Source organism: Macrobrachium rosenbergii, chromosome 37 (genome assembly GCF_040412425.1).
Source record: "Macrobrachium rosenbergii isolate ZJJX-2024 chromosome 37, ASM4041242v1, whole genome shotgun sequence".
In the NCBI taxonomy this organism is placed as follows: domain Eukaryota; kingdom Metazoa; phylum Arthropoda; class Malacostraca; order Decapoda; family Palaemonidae; genus Macrobrachium; species Macrobrachium rosenbergii.
The window spans coordinates 14837027-14858903 of record NC_089777.1 but is presented as its reverse complement, the minus strand read 5'-3'; the positions used below and the strand labels follow the sequence as shown (position 1 = coordinate 14858903).

Sequence of the window (21877 nt, the reverse complement as noted above, 5' to 3'; positions counted from 1 at the left end):
CTACGAGCTGCAACCTGTATTAGTTTGACCTCTCATTTTGTTCACAGATTAGTAGGAGAAATTGTGATCCAAACAATTTCTGAAATGTTTTCCGTACAAACCTTTTCATCATAAATAGCCTTTGGTTTGTCTGGCACCAATGTGTTAAATCATGACAGTCTGAGATCATTCTGCACATGACCAGATCATGATGGGAAGGGAGGAGAGGGCACTACGTGTTATGTGATTCATGGGTTTTATGACAAATTTTTCAATTTGTAAAAGCAGTTTGTTTGTTGGGTGCTTTGTTTTCACAAAGCACCCAGGCTGAAAATAGTAGGACTAGCAATGGAAGTGAGTGGACTACTGTACTCTGCAGGGACTAAAGTTTTTCAGAGCAAGGGAGAGTTTAATAATAGGTCTGATGAATGAAAAAGAGGAAAGAAAACTGGGATTGTCTTTAAACACTTCATACCTCTTCTGATGAATATGAAGAGTATCCACAGGGAGAGATCATGGTCCTAGCTGTTGGCTGGGATGAGAGGTGAAACAAGCTTATCTAAAATGTAGATTCTTTATTAGTTTTAAAGGTTACAATGCAACAAGGACAATAAATGTGAGCAACTGAATTCGGGGAGGTGAAGCGGCATACTACAAGGCATTGGATTTGAATGTGTTCAGTTGCCACTTATCAGTATACAATGTTATATACATGGAAGGTGAAAATACATTATACAGTGACAAATACATGTTACATATATAGATTATAATATACACCTCCCTCCCCCTTCACGCTCATAGCCCCATCTCGAGCAGGTTCTTCTGAAAAACCGGGGGGAGCCGCATGGGGCTGTCAGAGGACTTTTATGTCCATGTGAAGGTCCACAGGGATGTGAGATAGAGGGTCGTCAGTGCCAGGGGGGGTTGGTATTGGGTTCAAGAAGCGCCTGTTCCTCCAGTCCACTGGGGAGACGTGCTAGTCCCTTGACTTGCCATGGCTCATGACAATCCTGAACTTGTCCCTACAGTGAGAAGTTGGATCTTTGGTCCTGACTGACTGTCCAACTTCTAACCTGGGTAGGGGATGTGCATGTTGATTGTACAAGTTCGGCTCTGGTGGCAGCATGATGATCGCAGTCCTCAGCTTTCTCGAGCCATTCCTGCAAGAATGACCAGGCACACAGGAGCAAAGTGGATGGTCATATAGGATTTGTGCAGGGGAGCGGCCCATGAAGTTTTGTTCCCTAACTCCACGAGGCCACGGTCGACATTGCAGGAAGGCACTGTCAGTATAAGATGCTTCACAGCCTTCACGTGGCCTCGGCATGGCCATTGGGCTGCAGGTAGGGCGGGGAGGTAACGAGATGATGTACTCTGCCCAACACTCCATGAAATCAGTGAATTGAGGTCCACAATCGGTCCTGAGGCAAAGTGGGACACCGGCCTCCCTGAAATATCTGCAGAAAATCCTTATCATTGCAGAGACAGTAGTGTCACTGTAGCAAGGGGCAACCACAGGCCAGCCAGAAAGCCTGTCGGTCACAATGATGAATGACTTCCCTGCAGCATTGAAGAAATCCACTGGCAGACTTGAAGGGCCTAGTACGGTGGTGGTCGTTTTGAAGAGGTTCCCGCTGGAGGCTGGGTTGTAAAATCTGGCAAGGCTCGTAAACTTAGACAGTACTTGTGTTGTCAGTTGATTCCTGGCCAGTAAACAGTATGTTGAACCCATCGCTTTATGGCCGTCATGGAGCCGTTATAGAGTGCAGCGGCAAAGGGGAGCAGGAACTGCAATCCTTGCTCCATAAAGCGGCAGCAGCAAAGGGCAACAGGAACTACAATCCTTGCTCCATAAAGTATGAATTCAGTGTCGCCTGAGAGGCTGTCCCATAGTTTCCAGAATGGGAGCACTGAATTATGTAAGTTTTAACAATTGGTAGGAGATATTGAGAGCATGCAGTCTCAGAGACAGATGTACTACAGGTCCTTCCTCACCGAAGCACGAAGATCTTGAACAAGCCTGTTGGTGTCTTGGGGCGAGGCATCGTCCTCTTGGACCTGCATCCATAGTGTAATGGTTGAGAATTGTCACCAGTGGGCAGTGGTTTATCACCAACGTAAACGGAGGACTATCAGGTGCAGTTTGCATTTGGACATCGCCCAGTTTACGGCTAACATCAGCACAAATGTGGCATAACGCATCTCAACATCTGAAAGGAAATGAGCGACACTGTACTGTGCGGAGTCTTCCATTGCCGTGGTCCTGTAGAAGGGCATATCCTACCTAGTCTGTTGAACTGAGAAGCGTCGATCTATAGGATAACTGGAAGGGCTGGATCAAAGGAGGCAAGGACTAGTGGGCTAGCCAGGGCAGATTTCACTGGGTGAAATGCTCTGTCCTGATCTGCAGTCCATACAAATGCACGCTTGGGGTTCATAAGGGGTCTGAGAGGCTGAGCTGCATTAGCTATCTCCGGCATAAAGTCAGCCAATTGGTTCACTAACCCAATGAATGAACTAAGATCCATGAAGTTTGTCGGTGTAGGAAAGTCCTTGATTGCTGCTAGTTTGTCGGGGTCCTCTGAAATACTGTCTTTGGAGATCCAAAATCTGCATAAGTTAACGCTGGAAGCAGCGACCACTAACTTGCCCTTGTTAAGTGAGATGCCAGAGACTTTCGGCACCTTGTCAACATCTCGTGGATTCGGCATAGATGGCTGGAGAAATCCTTGTCGAACAGCAGGATGTTGTTGACTACCTTTAAGACCCGTGTCTCCTCAAAGGCAGGTGGTGTCTCCTGTGGCCACAAATCCCATTTGATCTCTGGCAGTGGCCATAGGGTGTGATGAATGTGGTTAACTTCTGATCCTCCTCAGCAAGCTGCATTTGCCAGTACCTGTGCAGGGCATCTGCAGTGGTGGAGAACTTAGCCTTCGGGACAGGTGGGCTGGGCATTTTACTTGGCTGTTGAGGTTGAAAAATGGATCGAACACCTTTGTCTGCAAGTACTACAACTAGCGGGCTTAATGATACCCTGATCTGCCCTGACTTGTTCCTGGAAGACATATGGTATCTGGTGAGATGCATTGATGACGAGAGGTACGGCTTCTCCCTAGATGCATTCACATTGATGGTCCTTCCATCAGCTTGAGTGGAGCTTTCCTTTACAAGCTCTTCCTTGAACTCTCGTAGAAAAACATCTCTGGCTTCAGCAGGTGACGTGGTTGAATGAAAAGGCAGCTCTGAAAACCTAATGACATGGGTAACATCCAGAATAGGTCTGGGAAACTGGTGGAACAATGGCCAACTCTTTGCAGTGCCTATATGACTGTTTGGGCACCTTTATGTACTTGGATTCTTGCTGAACAGGATCTCTCCACTAAGGTGAGAGTGGCTGTGAAGGATCGTAAGCCAGGTGTCATTGTCATCGTGAAGCCATCTGCAGTGAACACCGGGGGAGGGGGGTTTTTAGTGCGCTCCTAGGTATGAAGCTGAGGGCTCTTAACAGATATGTGAGCACCTGAGTATGGCAACATACTCAGGGAAATGGAGATTAGCTACGGTGTCTTGATAGAAGGCGGTCTTTCCCTCCGACGACAGCTGGGGTTCTTGCCCGGAGAAGGTGAGGAGGAATTGGCACCAAATTTGGCATCCCTTGTCTTCTTCCAGCAGCACTGGACCTGTCTGAAGGGGCACCTCTGTGCCTTGGCCCGATGTCCCCTGTGGCCACAGTTGCTGCTGGACTCTTGTCTGTGGATCCGTGTGTGCAGTTGCACAACTGGCATGAAACGCACTGTGACAGTGTGGTTAGGGGTGGCACCCTTTCTGTTTCCTCTGCTTCCTGTAGTTTAACAGGGCACATAGCTGAGAGGGCAAATTGCAGAGGTAGCCTTCCTGGTGGCCTGATAGTTGCAACATGTGTTAATAACATTTCAGTTGCAACATGTGTTAATAACATCCCGTAGAGGCATTGGTGTCGCGGGCTCTGATTTTCTGTCAGTTCTTCATCCCTGCCTCCCATGAGGATGATCTTCATCTGGATTTGCTGAAGATCTACCAGAACAGATGTCTATTTCCTCTGCAATGTTCATGTAAAAGTCTGAAAAAGACTCTCCCTCTGCAGATGTCTACTTCCTCTGCAATGTTCATGTAAAAGTCTGAAGACGACTCTCCCCCTAACTGTTTGCAGGTGAGCAGCTCCCTACGATGTATCTTGAAGGGCATCCAAGACTTCGTGGACACTTAATTCAGTGTCTGGGGGTATGTCTAGGATCCTTTGAGTCTCCAAGGCAAGATACATCCTCATCTGGATTAATTGTTTCTCTCAGGGTAACTTGGGCAGATCCACCATGACTGAATAATTGCCCCATCGCCACTCCCGAATCATTTTAAAAAGTTGCATCTGGGTGAAGGGGGATTGTTCCGGGCAATTGCTTTCTGTGGAGGGGTACAGACAGGGTTGCTGCACCCTCTGGCAGCAAGGTAGGAGTTGCGCTGGGGCTTCCTATACGAAGGGGCTAGCATTTGCAGAAAGGCGCTGTAGCAGTCTGCTTCCTCTTGCCTGCTAATTTTGTTGGTGCCTTAATTCTTCCTCTCTCCTCTACTTCTTGTCTGATCCTGGTATGATCCTCAATCCATGACTTCTCCAGCTATTGTATGAGCAAACGGAATTCAGCAGATTGGGGCATTGTCGTGTGGGGACTGTGGATGGTAGGCAGGGTCTTGTGAATGCTGGGGTGTCGTGACGTTTGTTCTGAAAACATGGAGAATCCATAGTGAATAATGTTATTTCTACCCTTACACAGACACAAAACAAGAAGTTCAACAGAAAGTACAGTATCAGTGTGTGAAATATTGGCACCAGTTGACTCCATAGCACCACTTCACACTGTACATACCAGCAAATTAAGTCCATTGTAGAGAGAGCGAAGCAGGGAACTGTTGGTGTATGGTCCTCTGTTGGTCTCCTGTATCTTCGCTTGCTTCTTGTAACTTATTCCTGTGCCATGTTGGTTGGGAGGAGACATGAAACAAGCTCACCTAAAAAGTAGGTTCTTTATTAGGTGAAGGCTACAATGCAACGAGGACAATGTGTGTGAGCAACCGAACTCGGAGAGGAGAAGCAGAATACTGATAGGCATTGGATTTGAATGTGTTGGCTGCCACTTACGAACTCGGAGAGGGGAAGCAGAATACTGATAGGCATTGGATTTGAATGGGTTGGCTGCCACTTATCGACATACGTGAGGCAATAATACAGTTGCCACTTATCAATATGCATGGGTGGATTTGAGTGTGTTCGGTTGCCACTTATCAACATACATTAGGCAAGAATACAGTTGCCACTTACATTAGGCAAGAATACAGTTGCCACTTATCAATATACCATGGGAGGCAAGAATATGTTATACAATGACAAATACACGTTACATATAAAATGTAGCTGAACATTACAGTAGCTGAACATATGTAATGAGATAGGCCATAGTTGGCTGGTGCCTGGGGGAAGATAATGTAGGTAGTACATGATGTAGTGTGTTCATTAAAGATGTCAGGTGCTGCCAAAGCCCAACCCAGAATAAGCTTTGGCAAGAATGTGTAGTAATTTTTATGCAGAGGAAAGCAGGGTAACTAGTCAAACACACCAGCTGTGTGATGGTGATAGAAGTCACATCAAGAACTCTGATTTACTTTCAAGTAGATTAAATAGAAAACCTGCTGGCAGGATTGGAAACTCAAGGCAAGACACACCAGTTCTTCCCCTTGAAGCTCTCTTAGGGGCTTATATGATCTGACTCCAAAATGAATAACTTGCCACAAAGATCCAAGCTCAACGTAAGCAAAAACCACAGCAAGGCATTCACATTCAATGGTAGAAAATCTTTTTTCCAAATCAAGCAGTTTCCCATTAGTGTACCCAACAGACTTGAAGGCTGCCTTTGTGGTACCTTGCCAGAACTGCAGTGGCACGGTGATTGGATGCATTGGTTCTTAAAACTAGCCAAGCAGCAGTCTGGGACCCTCAACACTGCTTTTTCAAGTGGAGATGTTGAATGGTGTGGTCAGAGTGGTTCAGCAGGTTGCTCAAAAAGGGGGTTCACAGATTTCCTTCCTCCGCAAATCAGGCTGGGGTGTAGTAATGTATTTGTGGAATAAGGTCTTTAAAAGACCATACCTAGCAAGCTGCAAGGAAATTTTTTGGTGGTAGGAGACAAAATCTTTTGCAAAGCCATAGTTTTTATCCAGTCTGAAAATGCTGTGGCCAATCTCCAGAATAAATAAAAAGTCAATACTGCTACAAGAGCTATGTCAGTGCCAGGAAGGGTTTCCTATAACAAGATGGGGATGGACTGGTCTCACTGATATAGCAGAAGCCCAGCCTCTGATGATGCCTGAAACACTAAACTGGGCACATTTTTATTAAAAAAAAAATAAAATAAAAAAAATTAAAAAAAAACTAGAAAGAAAAGCTTGCTGGTCCTTGAAGGCTCTAGGATTTTTTAGGTAATCCAGCTTTCTTCACTGCACTGGTAGGATGCTAATTAGTGTCATAAGAAGACTAAAGGTATGCACAAACATCAGCAAGTTGTACAGCACCTTCCAAGGTCTTCGGCCACTACTCCTTGACAAAAAGCCTCCATAATACAAAAATTGATCAAATAGCATTAAATTTTTACTCTTAGGATTTCAACCAAGCCTCAAAAGGTTGGGTTGTATGAGGATTTCAACCAAGCCTCAAAAGGTTGGGTTGTATGAGGATTTCCACCAAGCCTCAAAAGGTTGGGGTGTATGAAGGGAAAACTGGTGGTAGTTCTCACCTACCTATATCCAATCGTGTTCTGTAGAAACAGTAACAGTTTGCATCAACAGTTACAGACATCAGAATTTTATAGCTTCTTTTTTATTTTTTGGTTAAATGCATAAAACAATGAATACTACAAACTGATTTTTGGACCCGAAGAAAGGCATAATCAAGCAATTTGCTTGTAATTTTAAGAAAAATTACACTGTAAAAGCAATGTTTCAAACAAAGACAAAGACTTGGTCAAGATCACCATGCCGCAATTGAGGTAACCCTCTTGGCATCCATAGATGAATTGTGTAATCCCAGTGCCTTAATGCTGTTGGGACCTTGTCCCATTTTACTTGGCCAAGCAGTATCCACTCATGACACACATTTGGATCAGTACACTTATCCCCTTCAAGAATCATAATAAAATGAAGTTTTCTTTGTACCTTGCAAAAACCTCACATGACCTTCTTCCTTTGCAGTTAAAAAATCTGCAGAAATTTTAGTTTGGCATTATTGTTGTTCCACATTAATCTGTGAATTGATGACCTTTTTCCATTATCTTTCTGATTTTTATATCTAAAAGGACTTTTGTTGTTCTAGTGAAGACTGATTATAGATTTGTAATGTGGTTTAACTATTTTTTTAAGTATATGAAAACATTCTGAAATAATTTCAATTTTTAAATTCTTTTGCTTATAAATTTTTCATTGTAATCAATCGGTGTCTATTATAGCTGCCTAATTTTCAGGTACACATGAAGATGCCATGTATGGCACAAAATTAGAAACTATTAGGAAAATTCATGGTGAAGGTCGAATGGCAATTCTAGATGTTGAACCCCAAGCATTGAAAATTCTACGAACAGCAGAGTTTGCCCCTTATGTTGTATTTATAGCTGCTCCATCTCTACAAAATATGACCGATGTAAGTACAGTATGCATTGCTTTTTACAGTTGAATCTTGTGGATGAAATGCTTTTCTGCATGCATTACCCTCACAAAGAAAATATTAAAGTGAAAATTTATACAAAATTTACCAGTTAGCTTACTTCATTGCACCTGATGGCACAAAGTTATAAGCTAACTTTAACAGTAGGTAAGATCACCCCAAATAAATATTTTCTGTACAAACTCATTCCGTTTGATGTGTTATAAATATCAGGAGCTAATTGAAATAGTTGTTTTTTATTGCCCTCACTCTTCCAAAATTGCACTGGATAAATATAAGTTATTTGAATATTTTGAGATCTTTATTTGATGCCTTTTTGGATCAACAGCTGGAAAGGTACTGGAATGCCACAATTAAAGTGGACTACTTTTCATAATTTTTAATCTACATAAACCTTACTAATAGGTCAGTAATTATCAATGTGGATAAATAACAAATTGTAATTAAACTTGCCACATCCAAGCAGGTTGCACAGTTTAAATTCTGTTTAATTACTGAGCTCTGTGCAAAAGTATGTCTTTTACATATTGGTTTGTAATAATTGTTTTATTTTAGCTAAAACTGAGCACTGTGGAAAAGAATTTCTTTTCCTTCTTATTTTGCAATTGCTTTTTAGTTTTCTGAAAAGAAAGTGTGCTGATGCAGTGGTTATAATGTGATGAAATATTGCTCCTCCCTCTTAAAATACTAACACCCAAATGCATCTAGGAGGACTTGCCTCTTGATAGTGCATCGCACCAAAAACAGTCACACGTTAATTTATGGACCCCACAGATGCAGGTGATCCCATGTAGATACCAAAGGGTGACAGATTCAGCAAGTTTCCATTCAATGTTAAGTCTGTTGATGAAAATTTCATTAGACTCTCTATTAAATTTATCAAGGTGAATGGAATTCAAGAAATTGAGATGGAGGTCAGAGAGGGCGAACCCCTCTCTAGCTTACAACAGTAGTACGAAAAAATTAACCTTTTGCTTTGTTACCACAAAGTTCAATTTTGTAGATTTGGTCTGTTAGCTTCCATAAAGAATGTTACAGTGCTAGCAACAACAGGCTGAACCTGATGCAGTTAAAGTTTGATTGAACCAGGGCCAAAATGAAAAAGAAGATATTCAACAGTAAAGATGTTCAGCGACATAGGATCCTCAGTGTTGGCAGGGAGTGTTCACAAACACCTTAGATTCAGAAGCTAGAATGAAACACCCATGCCCAGAAAGGGAATGACTGGCAGATACAGGTTACTTTTCAAGTTCAACCAGACTGTTGCAAATAATGAGGCAGCAATCAATTCTTTCATGGAAGAGTCAACTGCAGGAAGAGCTCACCTTGTCCTTGGAGCACAAATGAAACCTTCATTTGGTGCCTACGACAGGAAATCTATCGAATACAGCACTGGAGAAGGAGAAAGCCAAATGGGTAAGCAAAGGTAGATACTGCAGGAGCAGCAGATGATGAGACTGATAAGTCCTACCCAGGAGTAACCAGATCATCAGCATCAGAAGGCATGACTAAGGAGGAAGCTCCATCAGAAGACACACGCTAGACTTGACAGCAGTGATCGCAAAGCAATGAAAGGAAACGGAGTCCTGTAGAATCACTGGCAACAGAAGGAAGCACAATATTTATAGGCAAACTGCTGGGTACACAATACTACTAGCTCAAGGACCAATTCTTCAACACTACACACACCAAATCAGAACACTGTTGACCCAAGCACAAAAGGCACTGCAAATACGGCTCCATTCTAAGGATGAGAAATGCAGTATACTGCTAGATTTTTACCATACTTGTCTGCACAGATACACTGAAGCGTGATTAAGACAAAGTCAATCAAGAGGAAGAATTCTGAATATACAATTTCAATAAAAAAATATGAATGCACTTAACATTACCAAGTAAAAAGAAGCAAAATTACAGCCACAACAGAAATGAGAACCAGGAGCAATTATTTTTGTAACAAGGGAAAAAGGGAAAAACACTTGAGTTAAACCACCCCACTAATAATTAGGGAAGGGTTAAAAAATTACTTGACACAGCCTATTATACTTGGCAAAGAAAGCCCTACATATTAAAAAGAATTATTAGAACCTGAAAATCACTAAAACTTATTACAAAAGCACTCGACATGGGAAAAGTGAGTGCTCGCATTAGCTCAAGAGGCTATGTCTGTCACTGGCCAAATGGTAAAGAGAAATAAACACACAGCATCATGCTATGTGGATAAAAGTGAACATAAAGGAGTGATTTTGAATGACAGATGGAGAACATTGCACTGGTTCTGGAAAGCTCGGCTCATGCTTAGTGACATGTTTTCTTTCCAATGTCATCAAAGTTAGTGTGTTCGGACCCATTTTAGTGTAAAAAAACTTTATGATCACAGGGTTCATAATAACAAATGCCAAAGACTCACCAGGGAATAGTTAGGTCACCACATCAAACAAAATTTGTGATAGTACTTGGACAAAAAATTTGTTGGTTAAGCTCTAAGAACCGAGAATAACTGGGACCTTCTACGTGAGCAACATTTTAAAAGGTGTAGTTTGGGCCATAAGAAAAGTGCATGTTAATCTGGTTTAAAATAAGCATCAGAACAAATACCCATACCTTAGACAAAGGGCCTCATCCAATCAGCAGCACTATTCAGTGACTAAAAAATGTCCACAACTTGCATGAAGAAGAGAGACTAATTCCAGGAGTGGCTACATCACATGCAATATGATCTGAAATAAAAAAAAATATATACAAATTAAAATAGGTATGTAAGCTTTAGGCTGCACTGATTTGTGTTGCTAAGCAAATTTTCTCTGCCAACAAATTTCAAGTAGTGTTAAAATATAATGTATCTTTCTTTTACATCATTGCATAGAACATCTACAATGAAATCAGTAATGACAAGGAAGTTGTGTAATTAAAATTTGTACAGCATATTTTAAGGAAAAACAAATTACTGTATTGTATCTAATCATGTTGGCAGGGGCACCAGATACAAAGTTAGGAGCCCAACCCTAAAATAACAGCCCACCCCTGGAATACTGACAAAGCCCGCACTAACATAGTTCCAAATATTTGATGGTGAACACCCTGGTCACAGCTATCACTAGTAGCTTTAAATAAAAAATTTTAGTTCCAGGCATACTTTTTCCCGTTTAACATGAAAATTCAACAAACTTAGACATATTTATTCCATTTATAGAAAAGTATACTGATGATCTCAACTCTAGGAGCAAATTACAGCACAGCTAGAGCACCCACCCCTAGAAGGGACCCTTAAGGGGATAAGGAAGAAAATAGGACAGCAGCTAAGCTAGAAAGTAGTAAAGGTGACAAGCATATAGATGAACATCTAGAAGCTGAAGTAATGGTACAAAAACTCATCAACACATTCCCGATTTGATTATTTGAAAACTTATAATTCTGATATCTTGTTTGCTTTGTGCTTTCATTTTTCATACCATCGTAAAAGCTGTATCAGTTTGATCCTGTATGTGGTTAGGTGTACAATGAGTATCCTTTCACCTGTGCTCTCTCTGCCTTAACTCCTATCAGTTCCAGGTTTTCATCTATCACCTTTTGTATTTTTTAAACCACCTTACATCTCCATCTTCGAGATCTATCTATTTTTTAACTGCTGGATCTCTCAGCCACTTTCTCATATGCAATAGTCTTTCCACTGCACTCTGGTCATGAATCTTCACATTTGTTAATTTTAAATAATTTTCCCATTTCTGTTGTCATTGCCCATGTTCCTGCATGCACATAAAAATAAAGGCATTATGTAACCCTCATACTTCTTTTTTATCTCTGAAATAGGATATTTTCATTTACCATCTCCTAAACATCTTTTCGATTTAAGTCCTGGTATCAACCACTTGGTTATTCATTTTCTTTTTCCCATCTTGCTCTTCTAATACAATATGTACATTCCTTCATCATCACATCCAGTGCCTTGTGATACTACTATTCTTCTCAAAGCTTTGTTTTCAAATTGACAGAATCTTTCTTAAATATTGTCTTAACATAATTCATGTTCATATAAAAATACTGTACATTAAACTAGACTTCTGTATAACCTTACTTTCATACACAATCTCATACTTTCATACACAATCTCAGTCTATTTTATTTCCAAATCTAATGTCTGATGTTCCCAATTAAAATGTCCAAACTTGATTTTCATTGCTACAGAAATTCATGTGTCACAACTACTTCAAATGGTCTTGAAAGTTCACATCATTTTATGTACCGTAGTAATTCAGGCGTCCAACCTCCCTGAAATGGTACTGTAAGATTACAAAATCGTAATTACTATAGTAAATTCATGTGCCAAAACTACTTCAAATGTTCTCTGAAGCTCACATGATTTTAATTGCTATATTAATTCATGTCTCCAAGCTAGTTAACATTTTCTTGGATCAGAATTTTTAATTACTAAATCACTTTCCAATAAGTCAGGTAAATTGTACAGGTAATCACTTTCCAATAAGTTAGGTAAATTGTACAGGTAATCACTTTCCAATAAGTTAGGTAAATTGTACAGGTAATCACTTTCCAATAAGTTAGGTAAATTGTACAGGTAATCACTTTCCAATAAGTTAGGTAAATTGTACAGGTAATCACTTTCCAATAAGTTTGGTGAATTGTACACACAACAGAAGTGTTTGGAGAGCGCTCATTTCATGCCTAATCCAGCAAAGGGAAAATAGGACATAAAAATGTTAATGATGATGATGATTACCATATACATACATGCTTTCATCCAAATCAGCAATTCAAAGCACTACAAAGTACTGTAGTACTACAGCTCAAACTGTTAAGCATCAACATCAATAACTCTTCCCAGAAAACTACCACAAAGTTTTACTAAGAAGGGAATGATATACTTCTGGTACTGAGCAGAGTGACATCTCAAGATGCTGAAGCTCTTAAAATTAGCACAAATTAATTTTATGGAGGCACATAAAAAATACTGTTGCTGGAAAGCGTGACATCACATCCTAAAGATAAAAGGCCCATGAAGCTGCTGATACCTTAACAGTCGGCAGTCAAATGCAAGTTCTGAAGCATTAATGTTATTGTCCTTCTATTTTAAGAAAGCCTTGCAAAACAATGCCTCTGAAAGTTACTGGCTGCAGTGATGTATTTGCAAGTGTTGTGAAAAAAGGACAGCTTGGTTTTGAAAGTAACACCTAGCCTGAAACATCTGTTAGGATTTGATCCAATACCTTGACAGGAATACAAGAAGGCTCCTTTAACAACTTTAGAATAAAAAAGACAGACAGAATTTCATTGCCTACTTGTCATGTAAACCAGTAGCACCACAAACAAATATAATCATTCCTACTGGAGTTGTGATAGATTCCAAATTGTTGTGTTGTCTCAAATGCTCCCTCCATCCCCACTAATGAGTCAATCCTGTAAATAATCCTACACCTCTGACAGACATTCTCCAATGCTGAAGTGAGCAATCTCTACAGTGGCTGGTTAGCTAACAGCCCTTTCTTTCTTAATCTTTGCTGTGGAATTGTCTTTTTCCTCCCATTCTTGCTGATTCTTACAGATTCCATCTTCCAAAGGGCAAGATAATTTCCTGCAGTGCTAAGTCAGACTGTTCTTATTCCTTTATTTCTGTTTTCTTACAGGCTTGGGGTCATCGGTGCTACTTTGAAGAAATAAACTTAAAATTTAATTAAGGTCTCACTGAAATTGTAGGGATCCTTTGTTTTAAGATAAATTAGTTTCCATGTGATACATATTTAGTAAATTGCAGCATTGTACCTCAGCCTAAATAAAGAAAATGTAACTGCATCACTTTATGGTATGGTCTCCAAGTTTGTATTTGTTAATTTTAATTGCCCGTATTTTTTTCTTTTTCAGTATGATGGGAGTTTAGAACGACTAGCAAAGGAGTCAGATGTGCTTAAACAAGCGTATGGCCATTTCTTTGATCTAACAATAGTAAATAATGACATCGAAGAAACTATCAGACAACTTGAAAAGTCAATCGAAACTATGAACATGACACCGCAGTGGGTGCCTGTGTCATGGGTTTACTGACAGCCCGCCCCTCCCCGAGACAGTCCCTCTGACTGTTATTGCTGTGGAACATCAAGGAGCAAAGAGGCTAATAGACGAGCCCACCAACACCATCGAAGGTGATCCAGTGGAGCATAGAACCACACAACCATGACCAGAGTGCCACAATCAAAGTCTAACAAAACATGCCTCATTTTATCCTAAGATATAAAACAAAAAAAAATCTAAAAAAAAAAATTATCAAATTTCCGCAGTCACTTCACTGCATTACCTGTGTCACTACGAATGACTTGTGTGAAAAGTGGTGGTAGAAAAATAATGAGTGATGATGGAAGCCTTGACTAAATAATTTAAACAAAACTTACATATAGATGATGGTAACTTGCTCAAAATGAGATTTCATATAGGTACCTTTATTTTTAATTTAGCTGGAAAAGGCTTTTCAAACTGTTGAGGGAGAAAACTGACTTTTCACCAATTTTACATCTGTTGGCATTGTCTCTGCAGAGTGAAGTATGTTTTCCTCTATTTGTATCACTAAGACACTTGATTTTACAGTTCTTCAACTGAATCATGAGAATTTATGCAGTCAATTTGTGAGTAATTCCATTATAGAATAAGTATTAGGTATTCTAATTTCTTGAAAAACTGAAATGCAGAATCACTTGCATTTTTAAATTTCCTTATATACATTGTTTTTCATACTTTTAGATAACCTTTATTTGCATAATTTTATTTACATACCCCATTATTACAGGAAGACCTCCATAGCTTGGGATATACCTTGTTATTTAACAATACAGTAGTCCTTTCTATCATTGTCTGAATTATCTTCCTACAGGAACACTTGCACAAAGTAGATTAATTTTATGAACCGACAAATTAGTAATTATACACAGAGAGGAGACAAGTTATGGCACAATAGTGACAAGCTATTTTTTGTAACGAAAGCAATTAAATATTTATTTTTTTGTGGAAGTACTGTAATAGAAAAACCAAGGCCGTAGACGCAGCAAGAGATCACTGTCATCAGAGACGAGAGCCTGCTCGAATCTATGTTGTACCATGGTTGTGTATGGTTCTCTTGAAAGGTGACGGGAGTTTCGAGAGAGATAGAGGCTAAAATGTGTAGTTTATAAGGGACTTTGAAAAGTCTTAGGGGAGAAGTTCAGTTTACAATATAAGGTTTTTGATACAAGTGTGTGAATTTTGTTTGAAGTTATGGTTCAATCAAACACCTCTGTATTAAAAGAAATTGCTGAGGTGGTCACGAATTTACACAGTTTTTATATACACTACATATGTGTATGAATGTGTATGTATGTGCATATGTATATATTCATATATACATATACATAGTACACATGTGTGTGTATATTTTTATATGTACATATAGAGTATTTTGATATGCAGTACTGTATATGAAAGTATATATATGTGCATATATATATATTACTGTAAATTGAAAATTTGTAGGATCCAGGACATATTAGGAAGGGTTGCACCCAAGCACAATAACCTAACAACTGGAGATATATATATATATATATATATATATATATATATATATATATATATATATATATATATATATATATATATATATATATATATATATATATATATATATATATATATATATATATATATATATATATATATATATATATATATATATATATATATATATATATATATATATATATATATATATATATATATATATATATATATATATATATATATATATATATATATATGTATATATATATATATGTATAATTATATAAATGCATATTTATATATATATGTATATGTATAATTATATATAAATATACATATATGTATATATATAATTATATATATGTAATATATAAATATATATATATGTATACATATATAATATATTTATATATGTATATATATAATAGATATGTATACATTATATATATATATATATATATATATATATATATATATATATATATATATATATATATATATATATATATATATATATATATATATATTGCCAATAGATGCAGTGTTCTTGAAGTTCTGGAAATCACTAAATATCCTCTGTACATTTCACTGAGGACAGATTATCTGTGTACACTTATAAATAATGTTTTTATAAACAAATATAGGTTGAACCAGTTGTTCCTTGTACATGGATTTTAATTGTTATATAGTTGCAGTACAGGTAGTGAGCCAGTTTATGCTATTGTAAAACTGAAGACACTAGGTAATCTCTGTATATTTCGGTCACTTGCTATATTTCTTTTATACAGTACTGGATTTGTAATAAGTTTGAACTGCAAGAATGATAGTGGGCCACATTTGTGGCTATGACCAATTGAAGTCGGGTCTCAGCAAGAAAACATCAAATAAAAAAGTTTTTATACTTGTTTAGCATTTTTGTTACTTATTTTTTATGCATCAGATTTTTCTAATCACACGTTATATACTATTTAGTTCTGCTAAAGCTCAAAAACTAAAATGCGATGGTGCATCAGCATTGAGATGTCAATAATATTTTGTTCCTTGGCCTTGCTCAGATCTGAATCAGATTTTTGGATTCAAATAATGGTCCTACTTGTTTTTAATGTGTATTAAATACACTTATCCCTACATTATATATTTTTTTTTTGTTTCCCGACCAATTTTGCAAGGTTCCAAATGGGTTTGTTGGATGGATTACTGTTATAAAACAACTGAGTAGATATAGAACATTTTTCTTGTTACATTTGAATAATGTATAGGAGACAAGTGTGATGATGGAGTTCTGCTACATTTAAATCCTGTCTCAGTGTCGCCTCCACTTTTGTTCAGAAAAGATGCAGGGCAGTAAAGTCGCCTCTACATCTTTTATGCCTTGAGTTCAGTGGAAGCTTCACCACTTCCCTTTCAGAATGGCTTTACTGCTGTGGATCTTCCTGTGTGTGCAGTGGATTATTCAGTTTATGCCTTGTCACTTAAAGCTTGCTTAAGTCATTTCTTCCAGTGCAGAATGCCATACGGGTACAAAGGGAAACTAGGTTACATTGTCTTCACTTGGGGCATTCTTGAAGAATGGCATTATTTCCTTTTTTTATTACATGGAGTGTATTTCAGAATCATGCTCAGTGCAAGCCAAGGGCTAGACTACCATTTTGTCCTCTTTCATAAGTGTCAAAACACCCATCTGAGATTTTTTACATACACTATTTAAGACATTCATTTTGGGGAATTGAGGATTTAAGAAGTTACTGAACCTATTTTCTGATTATTGCCCAGAATCTGAGATGACTCAGGCAGGAAATTCTTAAGCGGTAGCTAAGAGTTGTAGATTATTCCAATTTTATTTCAAGAGAAAAAGCTGTATGATGTATAATGTCACAGTTTTAATATCACTGTAAGAAAGCAGCTGTTAGCTAATAAAATAATTTTTATATGTTTTAAATTTTGAATACCTGTATTTGAATTCTTAAGTTTAACATCCATATACATAGTTATACAATATTTAAATGTATATGTATGTATAGGACTTTTGAGTCCATAAAACAGGATATTTTTGGTACAAGATCAGCCAACAGCTGAGAAAAGCAAGTATCTCTAGTATAAATGATATGAACAGCTATAAACTAACTCTGTACCATAGAAATAACACCCAGCAAAATAGCCCAGCCAATTAGAAGCTGCTCCCAGCCAGTGACTGAAACACCACTTGCCTGTGCATTTGAATCCTCAATGCAAGCAAAATGGTGGTGTCACATTTAGTCCCTTTCCGCAAGAACATGCTTCCCATAAACATGCTCATGAAAGTGCAAATGCCTTAAAGTTGCAAACTTGCAATGAACAATGCCCTGTTATGTAGCAGTGTTCTTGGAATTGATCCCATAATATACTGGATTCCCTCACTTCCTTAAATCATTTTTCACTCCCAAAACATACTTCTGCCATCTTCATAAGGAAAAGACGATATCTGTGCAGAACAAACTTTCCTAATGTCTTCGCATTACTGTGTCCTTTAATTTTGTGTATAAAAAATGTATGGAACTTTTCGGTTGAGAGATTAAAACCCTCGGCCAATTTATTTTTGGGGGGGAAAAACATTCCAAATTGGAACTGAACTTTTATGTATGCAATAAGCCCTTGCAAACAAATTTTAGTTTACTCTATAGAGGTTATTTCAGCAAAACATGAAGCCCAAAGAATTCGTTCATGCATTACCTCCATTTACTGATCCATATACAGTATGTAAAAAATTTTATCAAATATGAATACTTCCGAAAGCTTAATATAAAACTGACTGAAATACATAAAGCAAATGTACTTTATTAATACTGTTTACAAAAAAAAACTCATATAGAATATCTACATTTCACCAATTGTTTGTAAATGCATTTCTCACAATCTTGTGGATCTGATATTTTTTGTTACCCATTACATCACAGATCGGATAATTCACTGAAAGCAATTAGCACTTAACGGACAAATAAATATGCTTGCTTATCATTAGAACTCCATGATAAGAAAGCTACCCGAGAGAAAAACCACCACTGCCAAGAGTATGTGAACAAATCAATCTGTCTTAAAATTCACGATGTACCTAGTTTTTCAAAGTCCAATTTAATACGATCATTTATGGATGGTTAACTCCAATATCCAAAAATAAAAAGAAATCAATAAAATAATGACAGATTATCCCATATCAGGTTAGCAAAATACAATAGCTTATGACAACTGCAATTCAAAATTTTAATGAGAATAAAAATTTATATTTCAAAAGGTCTGAGATTCAAACTATATGGTGTAAGTTAGCACTTGCCAAGTACCAAGGCAAACTTGACAACTTTTGGCAAGCACCACTATTAAAAATAATTTAAGAGAGCAGTCTCATGAAAAAGATATCTAATCTAAAGTTACCTTAAGACTAAGCATGCTGTAAAATTTTTAAATCATATTTGCAATTGCATAAACTTTGCAAGTTATCCATACAACTTGCAGGATGCTATGGAGTTAACAGCCTAGAAGCAGTTTGAGCTTTAGAAAAAATGGATTGTCTTATGACTGATCATTGTCATTTCTATTTTGACTGTCAGCTAGCAAAATGGATGATTTGGCTAGTAAGGAAAGATGAAAAATTTTGTTAGCCAGGTTAAATTAATTTGGAGTATACTCAAGCACCACAAATTTGATACTTAAAGACCCAACCCACAAGATCACTCAAAACCTTTCCAGTGACAAGATACTTCACTTTACATTAGATAAATCCTGGTCCTTCAATACAATCTCTTTTCTTTAGTTGTAAATAAAGGGAAATTTTATGGTACTTTATCTAGATTTCCCTGAGAAGGGAGAGTAGTTCATCATCTCGAAGATGATTACCTACCATCACAACAAGTGCTTTTTTCAGGATAATGCAAGATCGATCATGGGTATAACTCTGTGAAATGATCTACCCACGGAGGGCATCTCCCTCAAAAGACTGATAAAATTCTGGAGTGGCATAACCACACATAAGCAAAGATGGTCTGGAGAAACGCTGACTCCAGATTGTTCAGTATTCCTCTGTAACAATAGTCCTTAAGTGTTGAAGAGGAATGTAAGCTTAATCCACACTCATGACGTGTTGCTAATTCTCTCTCTTTACAGCTCTTGGCATTACTGATCATCTAGTAACTGAAAGTGATATACTGTAATCATCATAATTCTCCATTCTTACTTGTATTACGTTCCCTTAGTAATGGTGAAAACAGTATTTGCTCGTGTCTATTTTTCTTAGAGTAAAATATCAATTACTATCAACATAATGAAAAATATTCAACCACAGACCTGATGATACCAAGTTCAAGAAATACAGTACATACGTATTCATGCAATAAATTGTCACTTTATTCAAGAAAATTAACTACAGTACTGGGCAATACACTAGACCAACATATATGAATTAAATAACTACTTAAAGCTGACATTTACATTAACAATGCCCTCATCAAAATATCAAGACTTCAGATGTTATTATCTTTGATGCATTGAACATAATATTGAACCAGATTAAACCTATTATGTACCGATTGAATTAATTTGTAACATGACATTTCAAAACATCTGCATACTGCAAATTTGAATCTAACATTACAAGAAATAAATTCTAAAACCTTCCAAACTCAAAGAAAATAAAGTTCATACTCCCCATGCAACAACTAAGAAATATTCTATCAAGAACAAAATAGGCAAGCAATCCTCAAACCCAAGAGTGAAAAAATCACCTCTCTGGCTCAGTCACATTCTGAAGTTCATCTTCAGTTAAGACAGTTTTCGACTTGGAATGCCTTCCGATACAGAATTGTTCCTTCGAGGCATTTTTGCACAAGCATACCAAATATCTTACTAAGGTACCCTAGCTGTTGAGTACCTCGCCCTCAATCTTGAAACCCACTTTCCCAAGAAGAGAATTCCCATTCGGTGCTGAACCCTAAACTAACTCTTCTTAAAAATAATGAGCGGGATGGCATCTCTTGTTTCCTGCCCTAAATTTCTACTTCCACTATCCTTAATGGTTTGAACTATGCATACAGATCTCAACAACTTAAATTTTTCAGCCAGATCTCAGAGCCTGGGTTGTCATGAATTCTCCATGTATTCATTCAACATGAAACACCAACCACAAAAACACTATGAACCATGTACCTTGTAAATGGTAAACAGGTAGCATTATTTGAACATTCTAAAATTTCCGGCTTTTTAGCAGTGCTGTACTTAAGAGCAAAACTTCTACAGTACATCTATAAACCCATACTAAAGAGGGAAGATGACCCAGCTCTATCAGGCTGCCAGCTTTTGGGCTCATTTAAAAAGAGGCAGCATTTTAGCATAATGAATATGGACTGTGAAACCATATTCAAAACTTAATGTACTTCCCAAAGTACGTTAATAGTGTGCTATGTAGTGTAACCCTAATCAACCCCAAAAGGTCAATTATAAAAATGCACCAGAATTCCCGTAAAAAAGCATCTGGTCATAGCCACGCTGAATTCCTGTAAACACGTCCAAATGACACTTTAGATAATCAAATTTCTTTTCAGTTGGGATGTTCTTCGTAAAAAGTAACAGAAGGAAATAGAAACGGCAATAACAACTTGGAATTGCAATCAGTGTAAAGGATGTTTGCTGCAATAAGCCAACCATGCAGAGTTGTAATCCCACCCAGACAAAAATATATGATTCTTCATTAAGTCAGTGTAAAGGAGTGCATCCACATGTTAAGAACCAAAATAAAAAGCAACCCAGTAGGCATCATAAAGTAAACTGGAAAAATATATGTGTGGGCTTCACAATAGGGTATTGTATTGAGAAAATCTTAAAAATTGACAGCCCTGAATAACAGTTTGAATTCAGCAGCCAAAGGGTCATACAAAACACAAATACCATAACACATTATTGTAGAATTTTTTTAACAGCCACTTCTACATTTTGCTCATCAGTGCAAGTAGAAATAACATATGACCAAGGAAAAATGCCAGAGGTGGTGCCCTACATAAAATGTGTCATCGGTGAAGCCTAGAGAATTTCATTATCAAAATCAGGAAACAGATTGCGGCAGCTAGCCAACGCTAGGTAACAAAGCTATACATTTCACATAAGTAAATCAGTGCATGAGCCACATGAAAAAGACATGCTTATCAAAAGAAAAACTGTTTAACACTTTTGGAAGAAAGTTCATGTTATGATCAATCTAACGTAGGCAAAGATTTACAGAGATAGCAACTGCATGTAAGATACACAACAACAGATAAGGGTTTATAATGAATGATACAAGCAGCTAACAGAAAAGGTACAACAGGTACAGTAGGTTACTCAGCCTCTAAATCAATGGTACAGAGTTGTTTATACTGGTGTCCAACAACAGAATAGAGATAATTCCTTTCCCAAGCTGAAGTGTTTCAGTCCATACCAAATATACAATCATACCTATGTACACAATTAATGCTTACATCTATATACAAAACTCCTATATGTATGTATACAACACACTTTATGCACAAACATTACAGTATGCACATGTAGTTGTAATGTACGCATGTGTATAAGTTAAAAATCTCAGTTTTTAGGTACTACTTAAGAATTCCATTGTAGCTC

General features: G+C 37.6%; 1 protein-coding gene and 1 long non-coding RNA gene across 8 annotated transcripts in view; one reads left to right on the top strand and one right to left on the bottom strand.

The window, feature by feature from the left end:
* Positions 1-13990, top strand: part of CASK (peripheral plasma membrane protein CASK) — a 1131710-nt gene extending 1117720 nt beyond the window's left edge. For all 7 annotated transcript variants that reach the window (XM_067081602.1, XM_067081601.1, XM_067081600.1 and 4 more), the window contains 2 exons: positions 7521-7696; positions 13595-13990. In XM_067081602.1, the coding sequence (XP_066937703.1) occupies positions 7521-7696; positions 13595-13774 (356 nt within the window). In that variant the 3' untranslated portion in view covers positions 13775-13990. The remainder of the gene's footprint in view (positions 1-7520; positions 7697-13594) is intronic.
* Positions 779-10447, bottom strand: LOC136825348 (uncharacterized). Its single transcript, XR_010849306.1, has 3 exons — positions 10325-10447; positions 4878-5019; positions 779-4732 (listed from the first exon to the last, which is right to left on the bottom strand). It is a non-coding gene; the product is annotated as an uncharacterized lncRNA (long non-coding RNA).
* Positions 13991-21877: the final 7887 nt, after the last annotated feature.